Here is a 27,253-nt window from a genome sequence, read left to right as displayed (position 1 = left end):
ATGTGTGACATGAGCGCTCTGGATAACCTGGTGGCCAACACGGCTTACCTGAAAGCTCAAGGCGGAGACGAGAAGGAGCTGAGGAAAAGACGCCAGAGTCTGGCTCTTCCCAAACCGGGCAACTGCGAGACCGTCAGAGTCTCCGTGGGGCAGGACTTTGAGTCGCTGTGTGAACTGCAGCCCATCGGGAAGAAGCTGTTCCGACTGTATCTGACCGAGACGCCCGAGTACGCCGTCGCCGCCCTATTCCTGGACGAGCTGAACGACTGGGAGCTGGCTGAAGGAGCTGCCAAGGACAAAGCGTGCACCAACATCATCAACCAGTTCTGCAAGGAAGGATCCACCAGCTTCCTGTCCTTCCTGAGCGGAGAAGCACTGGAGAAGTGCAAAGCCGTAACGGAGAAAGATTTCAAAGTGGTGATGACGGGAAAAGTGAGAGAGGCCGTCAGAGATTTCCTCAAGGGCAAGCCGTTCACAGAGTACATGCTGAGCCCGTTCTTCGACAAGTTCCTGCAGTGGAAGGAGTACGAGAAGCAGCCCATCAACGAGAAATACTTCTACGAGTTCAGGACGCTCGGGAAAGGAGGGTTTGGGGAGGTAAGCTGGCGTGATCCAGTCACACAAGTTTCTGATGGGTTCTTTAGAAGCTTAAAGCTTCTTAGGTTTCTGAAGGAAACCTAAGAACCCATGATGTTGGGTTCAAAATAAAATGATTACAGGTTCCTCCAAAGAAACTGAGGAACCTTCAGACCACAACTGTGTCCTTAGACCAGATAGACAACTGTGAGGGAGTCAATCTCAGCTCAAATTCTATATTTTGGAGAAAACTGGATGGAAAATTCGACACACCTTTAAAAACACACCTTCTCACTTTCAGTGTTAACTTCACCGTTATTGTAATCAGCTCATAATGAAGACTGCAGATCTTAAATGTGTGTTTGAAAGGAAATATGTCTTGGTAAAATCACAGGTGAAAATGTGTGGAATGTTTGTTCCAGGTTTGTGCGGTGCAGGTGAAGAACACGGGTCAGATGTATGCCTGCAAGAAGCTGTGCAAGAAGCGTCTGAAGAAGAAGCAGGGGGAGAAAATGGCTCTGCTGGAGAAGAAGCTCCTGGAGAAGGTGAACAGCCCATTCATCGTCAGCCTGGCGTATGCCTACGAAACCAAATCCCACCTGTGCTTGGTGATGACGCTGATGAACGGCGGCGACCTGAAATACCACATCTACAACATCGGAGAGAAAGGCATCGAGATGAACCGGATTGTTTACTACACCGCTCAGATCACCACAGGCATGCTGCACCTGCACACCATGGACATCGTGTATCGAGACATGAAGCCGGAGAACGTTCTCCTGGACAGCCAGGGGCAGTGCCGACTCTCTGACCTCGGCCTCGCCATCGAGCTTCCTCCTGGAAAAACGTCCACTCAGAAGGTCAGACTGAAATCTTTACATCTGCTGATTGTTTAATGAGAACCTTCAAATTAAATTGTCTCCTTCGGGAGACTCAGCTTAAAAATAAACCCTGAATCAGAGAGGCTTTAATTTAAAGCGTTTATTTAATCATAGATTCATATCTGTAGTGACCGGGGGAATGAATTAGCGTGGGATTTATGTAGCATTCAGCCAATTGTGTTCCATGAAGACATTCACCCTGACGTTTTGGAAAATTAAAAAAAAACAAAAAAACAAAAAAACAGGAAGTTGCATATATATTTTATACTAGCAAATGTTTTAAATAGCTAAATGTACTTTTTTGTTCAGAATATTTAAAAAAATTTTAAAAAGAATATCAGAATAATTAAAAAAAAATTCCCTTAAGACTTACAAAGCCAGGACGCATAGCCTCTTTCTAAATGATTACGTTCAAAACTAATTAAAAATCTTTAGCCTCTTGATTTGACTCACTGAAATAATGTCAATTGAATGTAGAGAGAAAAAAAGACACAAAGCTAGTGGAGCTGGACTACCAACCGATTAAATTAGCAGTCGCTTTTGTTTGTTCTTTGATTTCTTTAAAATCCTCCAACAGTTAAAAGGAAAATGCACAAATAAATGAATACAAATCTGAAAACTTCATGTGAACGTAAATAAAAAGTCATGCAGCTGATAAAGCTGAAGGTGTAAACATGTGCTGTAACAATGCTAGCTGTCTGACGCTGACACTCTCACTCTCAACTCATCATCACTAGCTTTGATTCTGATTGGTTTATTCCTGATCCTCTTACTTAAGACGACTTAACACAAATCTTACTCTGAGCAGCATTCGTGTGTGTGTGTGTGAAATGTTATGCAGATGAACACTCATAAAATAAAATCATTAAAGATCCGGTTTCTGCATGTGGAATCTTCTACATGTGCAGAAGACCATGTAGCTGGTGTTAAGTGGAGGAAGAGGAGGAGGAGGAGGATAATTATATGGACTCAATAATTTGGTGAAAAGGTGAATCCTCCCCTTTTCCTCTCGGAGTGTTTTTTCGACTGCTGACAGGAAGCTCCGGATTACAGATAAACCAGTTACAGCTCTTCTCTCTGGTTACGAGGCAGAGGTCAGGGATGAGTCATAACCCTTACATAAAGGGGGGGTCAGAGGTCAGGGTTCCTGCCTTATTGAGGCAGCTGATGAACTGAAATGAGCTGATCTCATCTCTGGCTCTACTTCAGATTATAATCAGCTGTTTTGTAGATGGACATGATGTGACTGTGTGACCTCCTTGTTGGATTTTATACCAATGAAAAAATATCTTCTGGGTCTGAGCTCACCAAATGTGTATAAAGTTCTATCTATAGTAATATTTGGAGTCTCGGGTTCGGAGTCTCACACTAAACACAGAATAATAGAAAATGTTTTTGATTTTTTATTAAATGTATCTTGTGCACTTGTATGCAGTTCAGATCTCGATTTTTTAGTCACTAACTACTTGAATAAGGCACATACACAGAAATCAGTTTTAACATATACTTTTTCTATTCAATGTCTTTTCTCTTTTTACTTGAACTAAATTGCAATATGCATTAAAACGTTTCCCATGTTCCAAAAAGTCAGTCAACAATTACAATTAAAAAAGGAAAAAAATAAGAATACTACTAATAATAATAATTTAAAAAAATAGTCCAAACAGCCAACAGGAAAATGTAGATGAATCCCAAAGTCCTGAATGAAGTGGACTTCTGTTCAGCTCAGTTCAGTCAGTAGGAGTGTATGAACGCTTACAGAGTCCTCGCAGGAACGGATGAGGAAGAAACTTTTCCCTCCTTACGGACGAGCCTCACAATCCATCCGCAGTGAAATCCAACTCTTACCTAATGCAATGATACAGTTCAGGCATATATTTAAAGAAAGATTCGCAAGGATGGATAAGAAATACAACTCGAGTCTCTCTCACCACGAGCTGGCTAATTGTCTAATAGTCAATTCTGTTTCACAACAAAATTAAATACAAGTATACATATATAAATTTAGTTTACATGCCTGAACATGCTATGCATTAAGCAAAAAATATATTAAAAAGAAAAAAAAGTGAGGATATTGGGCTTTCTGGTGAAATTTCAGGATGCACCTAAAATGCACTATAACCTTTCCAGGTGAACTTAATTTGATCTTCTCTACCCTTCTGAATGCACATGTCCAACTGTTCAGTGTTTCAGTACTTTCTGCAGAACTTGCTGTTCTCTAACAAGGAGCTTAACGGCAAAATTCACAACTGGTGTTTGATCCATGAATCCACCAATAAATTCCCTGGTTCCATTAGAATTGGTATTTAAACAGTCCTCTTCATCATGCTGTTCACATTTTGACATCATGAGACCAAGACCACACCTAACAACTGATCAACAGAACCTCACCATTGTGAGGCTTCAAACAGGATGTTCTCAGAGGGAAGTGGCCACTGAGCTTAGAGTGTCACAGAGTGTCATCAGCAGGTTGGGACAGAGATACAGAGAGACTGGAAGAGTCACAGAAAGACATAGAAGTGGACGTCCTTTGGCCACATCCCACATTGATGACCGCTTCATTGTGAACAGTGCCCTGCGGAACCGGATGATGAATGCCACTCAACTCCAGGCACATTTAAGGGAGGTGAGAGGAACCCAAGTGTCACGTCAGACCATTCAAAACCGTTTACATCAGCATGGTCTGCGTGCTAGACGACCTGCAAGGGCACCTGACCACACCAGCAGGCACAGGCGTTTCAAGCTGAGCAGAAATGATGGCCGCCTACGATGTTGGAGACGTCAAGGAGAGCGCTATGCATCAGCCACTGTTGTGGTGGTGTTACAGTCTGGGCAGGTGTGTCCACTCAATACAGAACTGCCCTACATCTTGTGAATGGTACAGTGACAAGACAATACTACCTGAATAACATCATTAATCCAGTCATTGTGCCCTGCATGAACAACACAGGCCTAATTTCATCTTCATGGATGACAATGCTCCAGCTCATCGAGGAGCATCATTAGGGAACGGCTGCTGGAGGCTGGGGTACCTCAAATGGAGTGGCCTGCACTTTCTCCAGACCTGAATCCCATAGAAAACCTCTGGGATCAGCCGAGTCGCCGTGTAGAGGCTCGTAACCCTGCACCCCAGAACCTCAATGACCTGAGGGCCGCCCTTCAAGAAGAGTGGAATGCATGAGACGTCGTGGTCAAGCTGTAATTGATGGTCAAGAGCACATGACAGATTATTGAGACATTGAGATTTTTTGTTGTGGTATACCCACCACTGTTGTTGGATTTTGTTTCAGTAAATTGTTTGAGATGAGGAAATCACCACTGCAGCTTCTACTTAAATGCCCTACTTTCATGATATAATATCACTGTAGTGTGAACTTTTTACATTTTCCATAAATTTCACCCAAAAGCCAAATATCCTTAACTTTTTGTGAGTAGTGTATATATATATATATATATATATATATATATATATATATATACACACACACTTTTTTTTGCTTAATGCATATATGTGTGTGTGTTTCGAACAGTGTTTCGAACTGTGTTTTTAGGGCATCGGTTTTTAAAGTGCAGGCTGCTCCCCACACAGAACATGTGTTAGCGTTTACTAGCGTCCCAGGGAATGAAGATGAAATACATGATCAGTTAATTAAACTTGATGGTCCAGACTCCAGCCCGCTTCTTTTAAATGCTTTTAATTGATGTCCTAATTAGCCTACTTATTACAGTAATAGATTGAACAAATAAATAAAGAACCTTTGCCTTAGACGGCATGCTATGTCATTATTCTCATCTACCAGAAAAAACAAGTAGAGAATATATTAAAAAATAAACAGATGATAAAGAAACTGGCGGCAAAAAAGGAAAGTCTGAAAGGGAAAACACTTTCACTTGCTTCTCTTTCTGAGCGCGCGCTCTCCCTCTGGTTAAGTGCATGCTGGGAGTGAGTGTGCAGAGAGCGGTGAGAAGGAAGGAAGGATTGTGAACATCAGCACGACCTTTTAGCTGAGGAGTATGATGACCCAGAGTAACTGGACGTTTGCACACATTAACGCTGTGTGAAAGTGGTGACCGCTAGTGTAGTGGACTGCAGCCTTGCTGTGAAGGAAGTGCTCGGGCATGGGATCGTACTGGCGGCGTCCAGCATGAATAGTGCAACACCGTGGAAAAGGGTAAACGAGTTTGCACAAAAGGGCGTTATAATTGGTGTCACTCACAAGTGTGCTTTCTCTCTCTACACCATCAAATAAGTTTCCCTCTTCATTAAAAATGAAACAGTGAAACAAACTCGTTTCCTCGATTAGTGAAAAAACCCCTCAATATCAGGAGTAGGGCTGGGCAACGATTAAAATTTTGAATCGCGATTAATCGCATGATTGTCATGAGTTAACGCGCGCGCGCTCTCTCTCTCTCTCTGTGTGTGTGTGTGCGCGCGCGTGCGCTGTGCCTTTCTCCGTCTTTGTTTATCCGCACGTTCTATTTCTTTTCCGGTTCCTTTCAGCCCCGCGGCAGTCTTCTCCCAAATGCTCTCATTGGTTCTGACGCGTCATGACGTTTATCCCAAGCCAATACGGATCAAGATCCCGCCCCTCCCGTCACCCGTGGTTTGTCTGTGTGTGTACTCAGAGCCGCTGAGCAACAGACTTTTCAAATAATTTACAAAATAATAACAACTGTGTTAACGCGCGATAAAATAATTGTCGGTGTTAATTAATGAGTTAACGCGATTTTAACGCATTAACTTGCCCAGCCCTAATCAGGAGTAAATCTGACAGTCAAGCATGCATGCAGTGTCTTTCGAAAGATTCGACTACATGATTTTGAACAAGAGTAACAACGAGCTAGAGCGCAATTGAACATTTTATATTTTTATTTCGACTACATCATCTACCTTTCTACCCAGTCTATGAAGTGTGAACAGAAATGAACCAGGGCACGTGAGAGCCGTGAGAACAGACTGCTCAGATAAGATGGAGTGGTTGAGGTGGACTCTCCTCAGATGGAGCAAGAGTCTGAACATAACTACAGGAAGAAACTGTGATGCAAAAATCAAGTACTCCTGAAGTGCTAAGCTCCGAGACTGAGACAGTACCCAGTGATGGGGTGAGTAATACCGGTATCACTGAGATCACTGCAGGATGAGCCGGTTTCACACCAGTACACTGCTGAACATGAAGATGATGCTGCTGTAACTGTCGGAAATCGGAGTTGCCTCCACATAGCAGAATCAGACCCAAATGCAGAGATAGCAGCCAGTCGGGATAATGAACTTTATTTTAAATAAATAAACAAATAAACACGTACACGGGAAACACTGGGGAGAAACTCAACAGCAATACAAAACAAAATCCCCAAAACAGAAGAGACACAATTATGATGTGGACAAAAAACAAATGCGCCACAACCCGTATAAATAGGGAAAATACTAATGACACATTAGGAACAGGTGTGGAGAGATAGGGAGGGACTGATTAGACAGTGCAAACACATGAAAACACAAAACAAAACACATGACACAGAACACACTGCCGGAAAGCTACCTAGTGTTCCAGGAGGGAAATGTCCAACCATCCTGACAATATCTAACACACCGTTAGTTCACTAGCATTACTGATGAGATTTCGTTTCAGGAGAGGACACAGATTCTTTAATGATGGAAACAGAACAAGTCATATTTAAAACTCCAGTAAAGAGACAAACTAGTGAATAGCAAAAAGGATTCAGTAAAATGAAAGGCAGAGAAAGAACATGAGTAAAGGGAAGAGTTTCTCCCTGACTCCAGTGTCTGTGTTGCTACTGAGGGAGGAAGGGTCAGCAAAGAATATGATGTAAATGTAATTAAGCATTTTCTGAAAATAATATTAGAATGGTAAAAATCAGTGATTACTTCTCCGACCAGAAAAGACTTTTTGATACTGTAAAATGACTAATAAGAGAAGTCACTTTGAAGATAAAGAAGTGAATAGTCTAAAGAAAATTGCAACAAAGCTTAACAATCTGCTGAATTAATGATGATGGTGAAGTGCTGCAGCTCTTCTTTCAGTCCTCATTGGCTATATGCTGTGTTATTGGTCCTTACTTTCTCAGGTGTCATCATGGAGAACGTTCACATTCTGTCTTTCAATGTCAGTGGGGCAAGAGACAGCATGAAGAGAGCAGAGTTGGAGACATTTTCATAAAGCTCAGAAGCAGTACACATGGGCTTATGTATACATCACTTTCATATCTCTAGTATGATTGGACAGGCTTGGTGTTTTTAACATCATTTAAACAAAATTAAAAACTATTTTATTAGCCTTTTTGGCTTGTCAGACCGCAGCATCGTTTCATGTATTGTACTTTTAAGCTCTATTAAACCAAAGACCTGGCATTTTCACACAGTTTTAATTAAATGACCAGCGTTTTAGAGAACCTTTTTTCTGGAACATTTTCCATAAAGAAAAAAGTGACTTTATGTTCTTTCAACATTGGTGGGACCTCAGTAATATACAAACAATACACTGTTAATGTCACAAGGGAATTGGCACGGACAATTGAAAGAACTAGAAAATAAAATCACAGAACAGAAGCAACAAATGACCAGAACTATATTTGAAAAACTCAAAAAACAAGCAAAAAAAAAGCTTTCAGCCCTCCATAATCAGCAGTGTGTGTGTTTAAAGGCACAAGGTGCATTAGTGAGAGCATACTTCTAGAACACAGACCAGATGGAGGTACACTTCAAGTTCTTTTTTTTAGCTTTGAGAATGGGCAGAAACCTTTTATTCATAGCCTGCACTCTGAAACCGGATACATCTGAACCACCTAAAGTATGGAATACAGCTGTCGGTTTTTATGTAAAACCTTACATTTGTGAATATCAAGAGGATCAGGCAACGGAGCAGCTCTTACTAGGAGAGCTGCCCAAAGTGCCTCAAGACTCAAATGGAGCAATTAGTTGAGTGATAGCGTCAGAAGAGCTGCAGAACTCTCTCTAAAGACTGAGTCAGGGGCACCAGGTATACAGTGCCTTGCAAAAGTATTCACCCCCCGTGGCATTTTTCATGTTTTGTTGCCTCACAACCTAGAAATAAAATGGATTGTTTGAAGGTTTGCAGCATTCCATTTACAGAACATGCCTACAACTTTGAAGATGTGATTTTTTTTTTTTGAAGCAAACAACAAATAGGACAAAATAACAGAAAACTTCAGCGTGCATAACTATTCACCCCCATAAAATCAGTACTTTGTAGAGTGACCTTTTGCAGCAATTACAGCTGCAAGTCGCATTGGATAAGTCTCTATGAGCTTGCCACATCTTGCCCTTGGGATTTTTGCCCATTCCTCAAGGCAAAACTGCTCCAGCTCCTTCATGTTGGATGGTTTCCGCTTGTGAACAGCAATCTTCAAGTCTGAACACAGATTGGATTGAGGTCTGGGCTTTGACTAGGCCATTCCAACACATTTAAATGTTTTCCCTTAAACCACTCGAGTGTTGCTTTAGCAGTATGCTTCGGGTCATTGTCCTGCTGGAAGGTGAAACTCCGTCCCAGTCTCAAATCACGGGCAGACTGAAACAGGTTTTGCTCAAGAATATCCCTGTATTTAGCACCGTCTATCTTTCCCTCGACTCGGATCAATTTCCCAGCCCCTGCTGCTGAAGAACATCCCCACAGCATGATGCTGCCACCACCATGTTTCACTGTGGGGATGGTGTTCTTGGGATGATGGGATGTGTTGGGTTTGCGCCAGACATAGCGTTTTCCTTGGTGGCCGAAAAGTTCAATTTTAGTCTCATCTGACCAGAGCACCTTCCTCCATACATTTGGGGAGTCGCCCACATGTCTTTTGGCAAACTTAAAACGTGCCTTCTTATTTTTAGCACTAAGTAATGGCTTTTTTCTGGCCACTCTTCCATGAAGCCCAGCTCTATGGAGTGTACGGCTTATTGTGATCCCATGCACAGATACACCAGTCTCTGCTGTGGAACTCTGCAGCTCCTTCAGTGTTACCTTTGGTCTCTGTGCTGCCTCTCTGATTAATGCCCTCCTTGCCCGGTCTGTGAGTTTTGGTGGGCGGCCCTCTCTTGGCAGGTTTGTTGTGGTACCATGTTCTTTCCATTTGAAGATGATGGATTTGATGGTGCTCTGGGGGATCATCAAATATTTGGATATTTTTTTATAACCCAACCCTGACTTGTACTTCTCAACAGCTTTGTCCCTGACTTGTTTGGAGAGCTCCTTGGTCTTCATGGTGTGATGCCTCTTGCTTAGTGGTATTGCAGCCTCTGGGGCCTTTCAGAAAAGGTGTGTTTATACTGACAGATCATGTGACACTTAGATTGCACACAGGTGGACTTCATTTCATTAATTATGTGACTTCTGAAGGTAATTGGTTGCACTAGAACTTTTGAGGGGCTTCATAGCAAAGGGGTTGAATATATATGCACATGCCAATTTTAAGATTTTTAATTTTTAAAAATTCTTTTTTATATATATTTTTCTCATTTCACTTCGCCAACTTAACCAACATAAAATTCAGATTAAAAAAACATTTAAATTACAGGGTATAATGTAACAAAACATGAAAAATGCCAAGGGGGGTGAATACTTTTGCAAGGCACTGTAGATGGACTTCCAGCAGAAAGTCTTTCTTGGATGTCATGGGGAGGACTTGCTGCATGTCCTGAACAGCTGTTTAATCAGAGAGCTGCCACATTTAATTTGTAGGAGGGCAGTCCTCACACTGCAGACATTTGTGTGAAATTTTAATTTACTCATGCGTAATATAAAATGATCAATTCTGTGTTTTGTCCGAGTTGGATTCCAAAATCTACGGCCACAATAGTTTACAGACACAATGCTAGTTTTCACAACACCTCTGTTACACGGATGACCTGAGAAATTACGCCCACGAATGTAGTGCGTTAAACCACTGTCAAAAATACGTCATCAAGGCCACATGCACAGGCATTACTATCCGAGGGAAGATAAATCGATTCCACGAAGCGCGCAAACCACTGGTGCCCTGAGAGCTAATCTTTTTTTTTTCCAAATTAGGACATGTTTAAGGGTTAGTTATCACTAATAACAGAGAGGAGTAATGTTACAGAGATAGTTTAACTATAGTAGATAAGATTAGCTCTCAGGGATCACAGTACTTTCTGTAGAAAATCTAATATTCATTGTGATTATGAGGAATATAACAGGGTATTGAACTGTATTCTAAAGGCCTTTGTACTGTTGGTCAGTAATACAGTGCCCAGTGTAACTGAAGCTCTTCATTTACCTTCTTTAATAATAAATGGACAAGATTTTATCAGGTGTAGCCTGACAAAGAAATTAATAAGAACTTTATTGACCCAAGATAAATTTCCAAATCAAGTCGAAATAATGTGACTCACATTTTTCCCAAGAGCTCTATTATTAAATTAAGAACCATGTATCTCTCCTTTCCCATACCTCCCAAAGCCAACACTTTAAAATTTGTAATGATATCAACATCTTTAGAGTTTCTTAAATACAGATTTAATATAGATCACAGTAATTGTACCTTTTGTGATGTTGATATTGAAACGACTGTACATTTATTCATTGACTGTTCATTCAGTAGAGCCTTTTGGTTTTTTTTTATTAATTTTTTTTTTTTTTTTTCCATTAATTTTTGGTTTATTAATGGAAGATGTACGTACTTAATTTGTACTGAATATTAGACCCTAGTGTGTCATTCTTTTTCTTTTTTTTCTTAGTTTCTTTTCATTTTGAATGGTGCGCTGTTCTTAAGGATCTTCTTATGGTCTTGTATTGCCTTACTGTATTTGTGTTTTCAGCAATAAAAAAAATCGATTCATCTTCCCTCGGATAGTAATGCCTGTGCATGTGGCCTTGATGACGTATTTTTGACAGTGGTTTAACACAACCTACATTCGTGGGCGTAATTTCTCATGTTGTGTGTGAGAGCTGATTTAAAAGGTTTCTCAGTCCCTGACTGTCAAAACACATCCCATCAGTCACCCTGTACTGATGATAATGTAATAATGACAGAGAGACACATTAATAAGTGTTTCCAAAGACGTGGAAGTGTAAATGCTGATGGAGTACTGTAGAGGAATGGAGAACACTGACATATAGGATCCTTTCCAAGAACTGTCACTGTCTCCAGACCCTGAGTGAAGAACTGGTCACTTTTTAGGCTGTGAATATGGTGAATATGAACTTTCATGTTGTTTCTGGTAAAACCCTTGTGATGAGGTCTTTAATAAGAAACTGCTACATTCAAGATTCAAGAAGCTTTATTGTCATTTCCCCCACATATATCTGTCGCAGTACAGAGTGAAATGAAACAGCGTTTCTCCAGGACCTGGTGCTACAGAAACATACAACATAAAGATCAAACACAAGAACACCACAGAGCTAGGACAGGAGCTTGTCCAAGACACATAAAGTGTAAAGTGTGCAGCTAGGTGCAAACAGAGCGACGACAAGACAGTGCAGAGACAATAAATACAGAAAGACAACACAAAAACAAGACACTTAGCACCGAAAGAAAAAGAACATGTGTAGTGAAATGTAAAAAATGAAATGGAATAAAAATGAAATGATGTACAGAGGAGCAGCGGTTGAGGTTGTGCAAATAGAAATAGGCATAAACATAAACATAGCAGCGTAATGAAATAATAACAGGGTTTGAGGTAGTGCAATAAATAGTGAACAATATAAGTTATGTGTGTGTGTGTCCACACAGGTGAAAGAGAGAGAGTGTGTGTGTGTGTGAGAGAGACAGAGTTTTGTACAGTTCAGTTCTCTTTAGTCTTGTACAGTTCTGTGTGTGTGTGTTTGAGTTTTTTGTGCAATTCAGTCCTGGGTGTTGAGGAGCCTGATGGCTTGAGGGAAGAAACTGTTACACAGTCTGGTTGTGCAGGTCCGAATGCTCCAGTACCTCTTTCCAGATGGCAGGAGGGTGAGGGTTGTGTGGGGTGTGTAAGAGTGTGTGTGAGGGGTGTGTGGGGTGTGTAAGAGTGTGTGTGAGGGGTGTGTGGGGTGTGTAAGAGTGTGTGTGAGGGTTGTGTGGGGTGTGTAAGAGTGTGTGTGAGGGGTGTCTGGGGTGTGTGGGGTGTGTAAGAGTGTGTGTGAGGGGTGTGTGGGGTGTGTAAGAGTGTGTGTGAGGGGGTGTGTGGGGTGTGTAAGAGTGTGTGTGAGGGGTGTGTGGGGTGTGTAAGAGTGTGTGTGGGGTGTGTAAGAGTGTGTGTGAGGGGTGTGTGGGGTGTGTAAGAGTGTGTGTGGGGTGTGTAAGAGTGTGTGTGAGGGGTGTGTTAGAGTGTGTGTGAGGGGTGTGTGGGGTGTGTAAGAGTGTGTGTGAGGGGTGTGAGGGGTGTGTAAGAGTGTGTGTGAGGGGTGTGTGGGGTGTGTAAGAGTGTGTGTGAGGGGTGTGTAAGAGTGTGTGTGAGGGGTGTGTAAGAGTGTGTGTGAGGGGTGTGTGGGGTGTGTAAGAGTGTGTGTGAGGGATGTGTAAGAGTGTGTGTGAGGGGTGTGTGGGGTGTGTAGGAGTGTGTGTGAGGGGTTTGTGGGGTGTGTAGGAGTGTGTGTGAGGGGTGTGTGGGGTGTGTAAGAGTGTGTGTGAGGGGTGTGTGGGGTGTGTAAGAGTGTGTGTGAGGGGTGTGTGGGGTGTGTAAGAGTGTGTGTGTGGGGTGTGTAAGAGTGTGTGTGAGGGGTGTGTGGGGTGTGTGTAAGAGTGTTTGTGAGGGGTGTGTGGGGTGTGTGAGAGTGTGTGTGAGGGGTGTGTGGGGTGTGTAAGAGTGTGTGTGAGGGGTGTGTGGGGTGTGTAAGAGTGTGTGTGAGGGGTGTGTGTGGTGTGTAAGAGTGTGTGTGAGGGGTGTGTGGGGTGTGTAAGAGTGTGTGTGAGGGGGGTGTGTAAGAGTGTGTGTGAGGGGTGTGTGGGGTGTGTAAGAGTGTGTGTGAGGGGGGTGTGGGGTGTGTAAGAGTGTGTGTGAGGGGTGTGTGGGGTGTGTAAGAGTGTGTGTGAGGGGTGTGTGGGGTGTGTAAGAGTGTGTGTGAGGGGGGTGTGGGGTGTGTGAGGGGTGTGTGGGGTGTGTAAGAGGGTGTGTGAGGGGTGTTGGGGGTGTGTAAGAGTGTGTGTGAGTGGTGTGTGGGGTGTGTTAGAGTGTGTGTGAGGGGTGTGTAAGAGTGTGTGTGAGGGGTGTGTGGGGTGTGTAAGTGTGTGTGTGAGGGGTGTGTGGGGTGTGTAAGAGTGTGTGTGGGGTGTGTAAGAGTGTGTGTAAGGCGTGTGTGGGGTGTGAAGAGTGTGTGTGAGGGGTGTGAGGGGTGTGTAAGAGTGTGTGTGAGGGGTGTTGGGGGTGTGTAAGAGTGTGTGTGAGGGGTGTGTGGGGTGTGTAAGAGTGTGTGTGAGGGGTGTGAGGGGTGTGTAAGAGTGTGTGTGAGGGGTGTGTGGGGTGTGTAAGAGTGTGTGTGAGGGGTGTGTGGGGTGTGTAAGAGTGTGTGTGGGGTGTGTAAGAGTGTGTGTGAGGGGTGTGTGGGGTGTGTAAGAGTGTGTGTGAGGGGTGTGAGGGGTGTGTAAGAGTGTGTGTGAGGGGTGTGTGGGGTGTGTAAGAGTGTGTGTGAGGGGTGTGTGGGGTGTGTAAGAGTGTGTGTGGGGTGTGTAAGAGTGTGTGTGAGGGGTGTGTGGGGTGTGTAAGAGTGTGTGTGAGGGGTGTGTGGGGTGTGTAAGAGTGTGTGTGAGGGGTGTGTGGGGTATGTAAGAGTGTGTGTGAGGGGTGTGTAAGAGTGTGTGTGAGGGGTGTGTGGGGTGTGTAAGAGTGTGTGTGAGGGGTGTGTGGGGTGTGTAAGAGTGTGTGTGAGGGGTGTGAGGGGTGTGTAAGAGTGTGTGTGAGGGGTGTGTGGGGTGTGTAAGAGTGTATGTGAGGGGTGTGTGGGGTGTGTAAGAGTGTATGTGAGGGGTGTGTGGGGTGTGTAAGAGTGTGTGTGAGGGGTGTGTGGGGTGTGTAAGAGTGTGTGTGAGGGGGTGTGTGGGGTGTGTGAGGGGTGTGTGGGGTGTGTAAGAGTGTGTGTGTGGGGTGTGTAAGAGTGTGTGTGAGGGGTGTGTGGGGTGTGTAAGAGTGTGTGTGAGGGGTGTGTGGGGTGTGTAAGAGTGTGTGTGGGGTGTGTAAGAGTGTGTGTGAGGGGTGTGTGGGGTGTGTAAGAGTGTGTGTGAGGGGTGTGAGGGTGTGTAAGAGTGTGTGTGAGGGGTGTGTGGGGTGTGTAAGAGTGTGGGTGGGGGGTGTGGGGGGTGTGTAAGGGTGTGTGGGAGGGGTGTGGGGGGTGTGTAAGAGTGTGTGTGAGGGGTGTGTGGGGTGTGTAAGAGTGTGTGTGAGGGGTGTGTGGGGTGTGTAAGAGTGTGTGTGGGGTGTGTAAGAGTGTGTGTGAGGGGTGTGTGTGTGGGGTGTGTAAGAGTGTGTGTGAGGGGTGTGTGGGGTGTGTAAGAGTGTGTGTGAGGGGTGTGTGGGGTGTGTAAGAGTGTGTGTGAGGTGTGTGTGGGGTGTGTAAGAGTGTGTGTGAGGGTGTGTGTAAGAGTGTGTGTGAGGGGTGTGTGGGGTGTGTAAGAGTGTGTGTGAGGGGGTGTGTGGGGTGTGTAAGAGTGTGTGTGAGGGGTGTGAGGGGGTGTGTAAGAGTGTGTGTGAGGGGTGGTGTGGGGTGTGTAAGAGTGTGTGTGAGGGTGTGTGGGGTGTGTAAGAGTGTGTGTGAGGGGTGTGTGGGGTGTGTAAGAGTGTGTGTGAGGGAGTGTGTGGGTATGTAAGAGTGTGTGTGAGGGGTGTGTAAGAGTGTGTGTGAGGGGTGTGTGGGGGTGTGTAAGAGTGTGTGTGAGGGGTGTGTCGGGTGTGTAAGAGTGTGTGTGAGGGGTGTGTGGGGTGTGTAAGAGTGTGTATGAGGGGTGTGTGTGGGGTGTGTAAGAGTGTTTGTGAGGGGTGTGTGGGGTGTGTAAGAGTGTGTGTGTGGGGTGTGTAAGAGTGTGTGTGAGGGGTGTGTGGGGTGTGTAAGAGTGTTTGTGAGGGGTGTGTGGGGTGTGTAAGAGTGTGTGTGAGGGGTGTGTGGGGTGTGTAAGAGTGTGTGTGAGGGGTGTGTGGGGTGTGTAAGAGTGTGTGTGAGGGGTGTGTGGGGTGTGTAAGAGTGTGTGTGAGGGGTGTGTGGGGTGTGTAAGAGTGTGTGGGGGGGGTGTGTGGGGTGTGTAAGAGTGTGTGTGAGGGGTGTGTGGGGTGTGTAAGAGTGTGTGTGAGGGGTGTGTGGGGGTGTGTAAGAGTGTGTGTGGGGCGTGTAAGATGGTGTGCGAGGGGTGTGTGGGGTGTGTAAGAGTGTGTGTGAGGGTTGTGTGGGGTGTGTGTAAGAGTGTGTGGGGTGTGTGGGGTGTGTGTGGGGTGTGTTAGAGTGTCTGTGAGGGGTCTGTGGGGTGTGTAAGAGTGTGTGAGGGGTGTGTGTGGTGTGTAAGAGTGTGTGTGGGGTGTGTAAGAGTGTGTGTGAGGGGTGTGTGGGGTGTGTAAGAGTGTGTGTGAGGGGTGTGTGGGGTGTGTAAGAGTGTGTGTGAGGGGTGTGTGGGGTGTGTAAGAGTGTGTGTGAGGGGTGTGTGGGGTGTGTAAGAGTGTGTGTGGGGTGTGTAAGAGTGTGTGTGAGGGGTGTGTTAGAGTGTGTGTGAGGGGTGTGTGGGGTGTGTAAGAGTGTGTGTGAGGGGTGTGTGGGGTGTGTAAGAGTGTGTGTGAGGTGTGTGTCGGGTGTGTAAGAGTGTGTGTGGGGGGTGTGGGGGGTGTGTAAGAGTGTGTGTGGGGGGTGTGTGGGGTGTGTAAGAGTGTGTGTGAGGGGTGTGTGGGGTGTGTAAGAGTGTGTGTGAGGGGTGTGTGGGGTGTGTAAGAGTGTGTGTGAGGGGTGTGTGGGGTGTGTAAGAGTGTGTGTGAGGGGTGTGTGGGGTGTGTAAGAGTGTGTGTGAGGGGTGTGTGGGGTGTGTAAGAGTGTGTGTGAGGGGTGTGTGGGGTGTGTAAGAGTGTGTGTGAGGGGTGTGTGGGGTGTGTAAGAGTGTGTGTGAGGGGTGTGAAAGAGTGGAGTGTGAGGGGTGTGTAAGAGTGTGTGTGAGGGGTGTGTGGGGTGTGTAAGAGTGTATGTGAGGGGTGTGTGGGGTGTGTAAGAGTGTGTGTGAGGGTGTGTGTGGTGAGTAGAGTGTGTGTGAGGGGTGTGTGGGGTGTGTAAGAGTGTGTGTGAGGGGTGTGTGTAAGAGTGTGTGTGAGGGGTGTGTGGGGTGTGTAAGAGTGTGTGTGAGGGGTGTGTGGGGTGTGTAAGAGTGTGTGTGAGGGGTGTGTGGGGTGTGTAAGAGTGTGTGGGTGTGAGGGTGTGTGGGGTGTAGAGTGTGTAAGAGTGTGTGTGTGAGGTGTGTGTGGGGTGAGAGAGTGTGTGAGGGGTGTGTGGTGTGTGTGAGAGGTGTGTGAGGGTGTGTAAGAGTGTGTGTGTGGGGTGTGTAAGGAGTGTGTGTGAGGGGTGTGTGGGGTGTGTAAGAGTGTGTGTGAGGGTGTGTGGGGTGTGTAAGAGTGTGTGTGAGGGTGTGAGTAAGAGTGTGTGTGAGGGGTGTGTAAGAGTGTGTGTGTGGAGGTGTGAGGGGTGTGTCGGAGTGTGTGTGAGGTGTGTGTGGGTGTGTAAGAGTGTGTGTGAGGGTGTGTGGGGTGTGTAAGAGTGTGTGTGAGGGGTGTGTAGAGGGTGTAAGAGTGTGTGTGGGGTGTGTAGAGTGTGTGAGAGGGGTGTGTGGGGTGTGTAAGAGTGTGTGTGAGGGGTGTGTCGAGGGTGTGTAGGGAGTGAGGGTGTGTGGGGTGTGTAAGAGTGTGTGTGTGGGGTGTGTAAGAGTGTGTGGGAGGGGTGTGTGGGGTGTGTAAGAGTGTGTGTGCGGGTGTGTGGGGTGTGTGTAAGAGTGTGTTTGGGGTGTGAGGGGGTGTGTAAGAGTGTGTGTGAGGGTGTGTGTGGGGTGTGTAAGAGTGTGTGTGAGGGGTGTGTGGGAGGTGTGTAAGAGTGTGTGTGAGGGGTGAGTAAGTCGGTGTGTAAGAGTGGTGTGTGGGGTGTGTAAGAGTGTGTGTGAGGGTGTGTTGGGTGTGTAAGAGTGTGTGTGAGGGGTGTGTAAGAGTGTGTGAGGGTGTGTGTGAGGTGTGTAAGAGGTGTGTGTGTGGGTGTGAGTAAGAGTGTGTGTGTGGGGTGTGTAGGAGTGAGTGTGAGTGTGTGTAAGAGTGAGCGTGTGGGGTGTGTGGGGTGTGTAAGAGTGTGTGTGAGGGGTGTGTGGGGTGTGTAGAGTGTGTGTGTGAGGGTGTGTAGGGGTGTGTACGAGTGAGGGTGTGTGGGGTGTAAGAGTGTGTGTGGTGGGGTGTGTAAGAGTGTGTGTGAGGGGTGTGTGGGGTGTGTAAGAGTGTGTGTGAGGTGTGTGGGTGTGTACAGAGTGTGTGTGTGGGAGTGTGTGTGAGTCAGCTTGTGTGTGAGGGGTGTGTGGGGTGTGTAAGAGTGTGTGTGAGGGTGTGTGGGGTGTGAAAGAGTGTGTGTCGGTTGTGAGGGGTGTGTCGAGTGTGTGTGAGGGGTGTGTAGAGGGTGTGTGTGGGGTGTGTAAGAGTGTGTGTGAGGGGCGTGTGGGGGGTGTAAGAGTGTGTGTGAGAGGCGTGTAGGGTGTGTAAGAGTGTGTATGAGGGGTGTGTGTGGGGTGTGTAAGAGTGTGTGTGAGGGGTGTGTGGGGTGTGTAAGAGTGTGTATGAGGGGTGTGTGTGGGGTGTGTAAGAGTGTGTGTGAGGGGTGTGTGGGGTGTGTAAGAGTGTGTGTGAGGGGTGTGTAAGAGTGTGCGTGAGGGGTGTGTGGGGTGTGTAAGAGTGTGTGTGAGGGGTGTGTGGGGTGTGTAAGAGTGTGTATGAGGGGTTTGTGGGGTGTGTAAGAGTGTATATGAGGGGTGTGTGTGGGGTGTGTAAGAGTGTGTGTGAGGGGTGTGTGGGGTGTGTAAGAGTGTGTGTGAGGGGTGTGTGGGGTGTGTACGAGTGTGTGTGAGGGGTGTGTAAGAGTGTGTGTGAGGGGTGTGTGGGGTGTGTAAGAGTGTGTATGAGGGGTGTGTGTGGGGTGTGTAAGAGTGTTTGTGAGGGGTGTGTGGGGTGTGTAAGAGTGTGTGTGAGGGGGGTGTGGGGTGTGTAAGAGTGTGTGTGAGGTGTGTAAGAGTGTGTGTGAGGGGTGTGTGTGGTGTGTAAGAGTGTGTGTGAGGGATGTGTGAGGGGTGTGTAAGAGTGTGTGTGAGGGGTGTGTGGGGTGTGTGTGGGGTGTGTAAGAGTGTGTGTGAGGGGTGTGTGTGTGGGGTGTGTAAGAGTGTGTGTGAGGGGTGTGTGGGGTGTGTAAGAGTGTGTGTGAGGGGTGTATGGGGTGTGTAAGAGTGTGTGTGAGGGGTGTGTGAGGTGTGTAAGAGTGTGTGTGAGGGGTGTGTGGGGTGTGTAGGTGTGTGTGAGAGGGTGTGTGGGGTGTGTGTGGGGTGTGTAAGAGTGTGTATGAGGGGTGTGTGTGGGGTGTGTAAGAGTGTGTGTGAGGGGTGTGTGGGGTGTGTAAGAGTGTGTATGAGGGGTGTGTGGGGTGTGTAAGAGTGTGTGTGAGGGGTGTGTGGGGTGTGTAAGAGTGTGTGTGAGGGGTGTGTGTGGTGTGTTAGAGTGTGTGTGAGGGGTGTGTGTGGTGTGTAAGAGTGTGTGTGAGGCGTGTGTGGGGTGTGTTAGAGTGTGTGTGAGGGGTGTGTGGGGTGTGTAAGAGTGTGTGTAAGAGTGTGTGTGAGGGGTGTGTGAGGGGTGTGTGAGGGGTGTGTAAGAGTGTGTGTGAGGGGTGTGTGGGGTGTGTGAGGGGTGTGTGGGGTGTGAGGGGTGTGTGAGGGGTGTGTGAGGGGTGTGTGGGGTGTGTGAGGGGTGTGTGAGGGGTGTGTGTCTGTCCTCACTATCCCCTGAAGGGTCTTGTGATCTGAGACGGTCCAGTTCCCAAACCAGGCAGTGATGCAGCTGCTCAGGACGCTCTCCATGGTCCCTCTGTAGAACACAGTCAGGATGGGGGGAGGGAGATGGGCTTTCCTCAGCCTCCTCAGGAAGTAGAGGCGCTGCTGGGCTTTCCTGGTGATGGAGCTGGTGTTCAGTGACCAGGTGAAGTTCTCTGCCAGATGAACACCAAGGAATTTTGAACCTTTATTTATTTTAATCTAATTATTTATGAATCTGTTTATTGGGGTACGCTTTGAACAACTGTAATAAATTTCCTTTTAAAATTCAACCCCCTCTCTCTCAGGCCGGGACCGGAGCGTACATGGCTCCTGAGATTCTGACTGACATGCCATACAGGACCTCGGTGGACTGGTGGTCTCTGGGGGTCAGTATTTATGAGATGGTGGCTGGTCACACGCCGTTCAAGGGCCCCGATGTCAAGAAAGAGAAAGTGGACAAAGACGAAGTAAAAAGGCGCATCATCAACGAAGAGCCCGTTTTTGAGCACAAAAACTTCGATCCTCTCACCAAAGATATCATCATGCAGTTCCTGAAGAAGAAGACGGACGAACGACTCGGCTGCAAGTAAGACACCAAGTTCAGGTCCTCTGTGAGCTGAGAGAAGCAGAGAGATGTTTATTTATTCTGGTTTCAGGTCCGTGTCCTGGAGATGTTTGTTGTTGCACTTTTTCTTAATTTCACTTAATCTTAGTCTGGAAACTGGACACTGGTGTCTCTATTATGTAGTGACTACAAAATGCTCTCCAAATTTTTAGCTATGAGGCTGGGAACCATTCAGTCTGTGTCCTGGTTTAATTCATTAAGGTAAATTTTCACTTATGATGTTCATCTGTTCGGATTTAATAAAGTTTAAAGGATTTGTGTCATTTATATAATTGCGAGCTCAGAGCATGACGGAGAATAAAGAGCTCCTGCAGAACATGAATTTATTTCATCTTCTCCAGGAAAATTAAAATGGGTCTAAAGGAGCTCTTTAAGTTCCTATAAACGTAATACCTGAATATCTGAGTAAATGTTTGGTCGCCACTTGTATATTCATTTCCCAGAGGTTCAGTGTCCAAAACATCAAAACAACACTTGAGCACTAAGTATCTGACCCATGGAATTTCAACTGCTTTGTTCACTGTTACCATGACTACTACAATTATTGACTCCATAACATCTGATCATGTACCAAACGGTTATTCTCATCCTGAAGAAACCCAATCTGGATTCCTAAGTCATCCACAACTACAGACCAGTATAACCAGTATCACTAATATTCTTGATCACCTACAATCAAATCTCCATCTCTCACAGAAGAACCTCCAAGATCCCAACCAGCCAGGCTTCAAAGCATCACTTTCCACAGAAACTGCTCTTATGTTCATCACTGAGAAGCTCCACACTGCTAGATCAGTTAAACTATCATCAGTCCTCATCCTCCTCCACTCTGTCAGCAGCCTTCAGCACAATCAACACCAGGATGTAAAGTTTATCCTTATGAATCTTGGAATTTGTGGAACATCCTACCTGGATGGTCGCTCATATCAGGTGACATGAAGGTGATCCACATCTGCTCCATGCAAATCCTTTACTGATGTCCCACAAGACTCAGCACTCAGTCCTCTTACACTCTTCATCTGGACTCCATCTCTCAGTGAGGTCATATCCTCACATGGCTTCTCATACCACTACTATACTGATGAACTCATCTTCTCCTTCCCTCGCTCAGACACCACTGTTTCTGCTCAGAACTCATCATGGATATCAGCTGGAACTTAATCCCAGCAGAAATGAACTTCTGTTCATCCTGGGTGATTCGTCTCCAGGATCTTATGATCTCCCTGGACACTACGCTGATCTCCCCTTCACTGTGTGTAATCTTGGTGTAAGAAGGAGCAAAGGAGAAGGAGAGATGATGGACAATAATCTCTCCCTCTCCTTTCACACTGATAATCTGTCACGCTCAGGCTGAGTTATCCTTTACAATGTCAGAATATGACGAAGACCTGCATCAACACACTTTTCAGTTCTGCACCCAGGTGGAGGAATGAACTTCCCCAAGATCTGTGAACATCTGAGTTTCTCTCTTCAGTCAACGTCTAAATCCCTTCCTCTTCCTGAAAAACTTGAAGTGCAATTTATTTTAAAATAATCTTGTGTTGTCCGTGTACTTTTCTTGCTAAGTTACATAAACATTAAACACACTTTTTAGTGAAGGAGTCTTTCTTAAACGACCAAGTATGGAAAACAGCATCATTAGATGTCACAATATTTTTGACTTGTGACTCACTGCATCTCAGTTTTCAGAAGTTATTTCTTGCTGTAATCAGAAAGCCGTCATTAAGATTCTGAAGCTTGTGGCCAGAAAAGTGTAGGAAAGATAGACCATGTGGGCGGAGCTTGTGGGGCTGAGACTTGGGTTTTTCATCAGTCTTTAAAAGATATTTATATATAGACCACTGAGAATAAGGTTAGTATGGATCAGTGGGGAATATGGGACGTAGATCAGTGGGAAAACTTAGATCTGGAATTTGACAGGAAGTTGAACTCATTCATTTAGATTTAATTCTAACGCTGTGTGTTTCCACAGAGGTGACGACCCCCGGGATCACGAATGGTTCAAATCTATTAATTTCCCCCGTTTAGAGGCAGGACTCATCCCTCCACCGTGGCTTCCCAAACCCAACGTGGTCTACGCCAAAGACACCGGAGACATCGCTGAGTTTTCCGACGTTAAAGGCATCGAGTTCAACGCTAAGGATGAAAAACTCTTTAAAGAGTTCAGCACTGGTGCCATTTCCATCCCCTGGCAGAAAGAGATGATCGACACCGGACTTTTCGACGAGCTGAACGACCCGCAAAGGAAAGAGTCTTCTGCTGGACTGGACCAGGACAAGAAATCAGGCACATGCACACTTCTGTAAAGTCAGACATTACACAGGAGCGCTGTGAACACAGGAGCGCTGAAGATCCTGAGCGAAATGACTCCCTGGTCAGTTGTAGACAGGAGTGTGTGTTGTAATGTTCCTCTCAGGCTGCGACAGTGAGCATGTGTGTGTATTTGTGTGTTTTGGGGAATTTGAAACTGTTGGTTTTGTGCAGTAGTAAACCTTCTCACTGTGTGGGGCAGGTTATTATTTCAACCAAGCAGATGCCACACCTGAGTTTACTGAAAGCCAAGATCAGTTGATTATACAGGTGGAATCAGGTGTGGCTTCTGCTTGATTGGAATGAAAACCCACACCGGCCCTTTGTGGATAAGGCTGGACACCCCTGATCTAAACTGAGATGCTTCTAGAAGAGCAGTGTTTGAGTGCAGATCTCCTCTAAGTGAAAGTAATGTGATTTACTGTATGGTCAAAAACCACAGAGAACCACAGAGTCAGGGTTCAGTACTGAAACGTGAATATTCAGACCTCGGAAGCTCCAATCAGAAGTTATACATGGGGGCGAAGTTTCAGTTACATGGTCATGTTTCAGGCGTGACTTAAGTCGATATAAAATATATAATATTTCTGTTCCATGGTGGTACCTAAATGTGGTGCTACTTAAATCAGATATTTAAGAAGGAGAAGAAAAGAAGAAACAGTTCATTTGTTATTAGAAATGTTTCATTGTAAATATCTATTTCCATAAGAGAGATTTTTTATTTTGATTTTTTTCTTGTTTGTGATGAAATGAAAGATGATTTTGACAAAAGTGTGTAAATGTTTAACCCTTTCAGTTCCTGTGTCCATTGGAGTGGGTGATACGTGTTTTTCTCTGTAAACCAGGTCAATGATTGGCTCCTAATCGACCAATTGCAATCAACTTATGACCCCTAACTTAATATGAGCAAGCTTCATGAGTCACACAACACAGCCATGGCTCAACAAGAGGAGGAGTTAGCACACTTTTCACCTTTAAAATGATATTTTATGTCCATGGTAGCTTTATCAATTTGCATTGTTTATAATTTTAACAGTATCAAGTGATAATATGTAAAGTCTATCTAAGTTGTAGAGCACAGGATTTTTTTAAAGTTTAATGTCCATCTCAGTGGACAGAAGGTCTTAAGAGTCATCATAAGGAATATCATTGTTTTGTATTAGTATGGCATGGTTGGGACATCATTTGTGGACATATTTTATAGCTAAAATTTGATCTGAAAATATGTTTGTCATTTTTAAATTGCTAATATTAATTTACTATACAGTAAATGAAATTTCACAAAAAGATGTTTTTGTGAAATTTGACTGCGTTTACGTTAGTTAGCTAGTACTGACATGTAACACTGGCATATTGTCATGCTCAAAATACATACAGTAAAATAATACAACTTTTACTTACAGTTCCATGAAGCAATCAGTATTACAAAATAAAATAAAAAAAATGATGAATATTGCTTTAGAAGAGAGAATTTTTGCTTAGGAAAATAACAGTGTGTGACTGAAGGGGCCAGGAGAATCTACTTTGGCTCTGGAATCAAACTTATTGTTGAGACAACTAAGTGGCTAACAAATATTAGGAACAATATTTAGCATTTTTAAGATGTACATTGACCTCCAGTTTTAGCAATAATGTTAAAAACTCTAAAACTAGTCTTTCAAATTGGGATTCATGTATTGTTGTTCACAATACCTACATAAAAATCTAGCTGCTAGATGTTGCACATAAAATTACACAAAAAGAGTATATAATGTAAAAGTAAGGCAAAATGCGTGGAAAAAAAAGTGGAGCAATAATAATAATTTTAAAAGAAATTTCTTATGTAAGAATGTTTTTGCTCCTGGTCCATATAATGTGTGACTGCTGGATATAAGATATTTGGCAAAACACACTACTGACAGTTAAAACAAGCAAGTTACTGAAATTAAATATTGTATAGTTTACAGTTAGATCTTACTTAAAACTTTTATTACAAATGATTCAAAAAGAAAAAATATCAATTCCACTGAATCTGATGTCTCTCAAAATTCAATTAATTAATTCTTTGAAAATTAATTCTTTTAAAATGCCTTTAAAATGATTTATTCTATAAACACACAACAAGAATTTAGGAATTACTGGAAATATTTGAGGTCACACTTCTTGCTCTGGGTTTGTGCAGTGTGTGTGTGTGACTAGCTCTGATAATTGGAAAATACACTATATTGCCAAAAGTATTCGCTCACCCATCCAAATAATCAGAATCAGGTGTTCCAATCACTTCCATGGCCACAGGTGTATAAAATCAAGCACCTAGGCATGCAGACTGTTTTTACAAACATTTGTGAAAGAATGGGTCGCTCTCAGGAGCTCAGTGAATTCCAGCGTGGAACTGTGATAGGATGCCACCTGTGCAACAAATCCAGTCGTGAAATTTCCTCGCTCCTAAATATTCCACAGTCAACTGTCAGCTGTATTATAAGAACGTGGAAGTGTTTGGGAACGACAGCAACTCAGCCACGAAGTGGTAGGCCACGTAAACTGACGGAGCGGGGTCAGCGGATGCTGAGGCGCATAGTGCGAAGAGGTCGCCAACTTTCTGCAGAGTCAATCGCTACAGACCTCCAAACTTCATGTGGCCTTCAGATGAGCTCAAGAACAGTGCGCAGAGAGCTTCATGGAATGGGTTTCCATGGCTGAGCAGCTGCATCCAAGCCATACATCACCAAGTGCAATGCAAAGCGTCGGATGCAGTGGTGTAAAGCACGCCACCACTGGACTCTAGAGCAGTGGAGACGCGTTCTCTGGAGTGACGAATCGCGCTTCTCCATCTGGCAATCTGATGGACGAGTCTGGGTTTGGCGGTTGCCAGGAGAACGGTACTTGTCTGACTGCATTGTGCCAAGTGTAAAGTTTGGTGGAGGGGGGATTATGGTGTGGGGTTGTTTTTCAGGAGCTGGGCTTGGCCCCTTAGTTCCAGTGAAAGGAACTCTGAATGCTTCAGCATACCAAGACATTTTGGACAATTCCATGCTCCCAACTTTGTGGGAACAGTTTGGAGCTGGCCCCTTCCTCTTCCAACATGACTGTGCACCAGTGACCAAAGCAAGGTCCATAAAGACATGGATGACAGAGTCTGGTGTGGATGAACTTGACTGGCCTGCACAGAGTCCTGACCTCAACCCGATAGAACACCTTTGGGATGAATTAGAGCGGAGACTGAGAGCCAGACCTTCTCGTCCAACATCAGTGTGTGACCTCACAAATGCGCTTCTGGAAGAATGGTCAAAAATTCCCATAAACACACTCCTAAACCTTGTGGACAGCCTTCCCAGAAGAGTTGAAGCTGTTATAGCTGCAAAGGGTGGACCGACGTCATATTGAACCCTATGGATTAGGAATGGGATGTCACTTAAGTTCATATGCGAGTCAAGGCAGGTGAGAGAATACTTTTGGCAGTATAGTGTATATTTTGGTTCTGGAACAAAATTGATTGTTAAAACAGGTAAGTAAACTCCAAAAAGTTCTTGTATGTGACAGGTCTATAAAAAACACTTAAACACTTAAAATGTGTTTGAATAATAATAATTAATAAATAATTGACTAGGCTGATATCAGTGTGTGTGATCAATTGTAAGTCAATTCTATGTCTAAAATCCATTTCAGTGAACAGAAAATACAGCTCATGAGCTCAATATTTATAGAAATGTGAAGAGACATAAGCATTACAGTTCAACTCAATTTCATGAATTGAATTTTTAAACTTGAACTTACTTGAATAAACAGTAACCTTGTTTCCTTTACCGAAAATAATCTTGTTGGAGTATGGCACACACTGATATCAGCCTAGTCAATTATTTTACAACTACAAGAGGTTGTAGGATTTTGTGAGGTTATAGTATTTTGAGTTAGGTTAGATTATTTTAGTACATGGTGTTATGTCAAATGTTCAGTTGTGTTTTGACGTATTTAGTGTTTTACAATTAGATGATGATAAACAAGGTCAGGTCTGATAATGTTACAAATACATTAGTAATATGTAAAGAAAAGTATGCAATCAATTTAAAATAAATTAAACCATACTACCTGAATTTACTATCAGCTTTGTTCCTTTTCCAAATATTAACTTCACTCCATTAGTCACACACAGTATTACACAACCACTCAAAAATATACTTCTGCTGCATGGACTGAATTCTATTAAGCAATCACTGGCAGTACAAGGCAAACTTCATGTCTTGATGTTTATAGTTATTGAACTTTCTGTCTTTTTATGTCTATTAAATGGACATTACCTTCCCTCAAACCTAAATATACCATTACTCACATCAAGACAAGAATTATCCAAGGTCTTTGGTCTTTAGAATATTTAAACATTTTTACAATAAAGGCACTGAATACATTTAATAAAAAGATACTACATAATTAGTAAAGTAATAACGCAAACATACTTGTTTGAGTTACCATCTTGGTACCTTTGCCAAAGATGAGCTTCTATCCACCTCCAGAGGTCAGACAATGTGGAATTATCTAACAAAAAACTTCTACCTCACACAATGTATCAAATAAATGCTGGCTCAAATTGTACAATGAATGTTGTCTCTCTGTATAATAGACATGGTTACTTATCTAAAATAAGTAAGACAATTAAAACATTACCTGATAGTGCTGTGAGCTTTATTGCTTTCCCAAATAATAGCTTGGGTGTGTTAGTCACACAGTCTTATACAGCCACACAAAAACATGCAGGCTACTAACAGTTACATACACTAGTTCAATGTTTTTATCCATTCAACTGCTTTAACCTGGTCAGGGTCATGGAAAACTGGAATACACCCTGGATGGGAGGTCATCCACAACAGGACATCATGCACAAACACACCATTTCTCTAACAATAACCCCGAGGTCGAT

At 44.4% G+C, this 27,253-nt stretch overlaps 1 protein-coding gene across 1 annotated transcript; it reads left to right on the top strand.

Annotated features, from left to right (window-relative positions):
* LOC131342073 (rhodopsin kinase grk7a-like) lies at positions 1–24,784 on the top strand. Its single transcript, XM_058372805.1, has 4 exons — positions 1–597; positions 999–1,436; positions 19,733–20,013; positions 22,025–24,784. Exons 1-4 carry the CDS (start codon positions 1–3, stop codon positions 22,356–22,358), a joined length of 1,650 nt encoding a protein of 549 aa, XP_058228788.1. The 3' UTR covers positions 22,359–24,784.
* Positions 24,785–27,253: the final 2,469 nt, after the last annotated feature.

The sequence above is a fragment of the Hemibagrus wyckioides genome, linkage group LG20, assembly GCF_019097595.1.
Source record: "Hemibagrus wyckioides isolate EC202008001 linkage group LG20, SWU_Hwy_1.0, whole genome shotgun sequence".
NCBI lineage: Eukaryota > Metazoa > Chordata > Actinopteri > Siluriformes > Bagridae > Hemibagrus > Hemibagrus wyckioides.
This window is presented reverse-complemented; position numbering and strand designations above follow the sequence as displayed.

What these genes read in the sequence shown, in the direction of transcription:
- LOC131342073 (XM_058372805.1), top strand. Translation starts at nt 1, where the DNA reads ATGTGTGACATGAGCGCTCTGGATAACCTGGTGGCCAACACGGCTTAC. An exon ending in GGAAAGGAGGGTTTGGGGAG is followed by an intron (nt 598 to 998) that starts GTAAGCTGGCGT and finishes TGTTTGTTCCAG; the next exon opens with GTTTGTGCGGTGCAGGTGAA. An exon ending in GAAAAACGTCCACTCAGAAG is followed by an intron (nt 1,437 to 19,732) that starts GTCAGACTGAAA and finishes CCTCTCTCTCAG; the next exon opens with GCCGGGACCGGAGCGTACAT.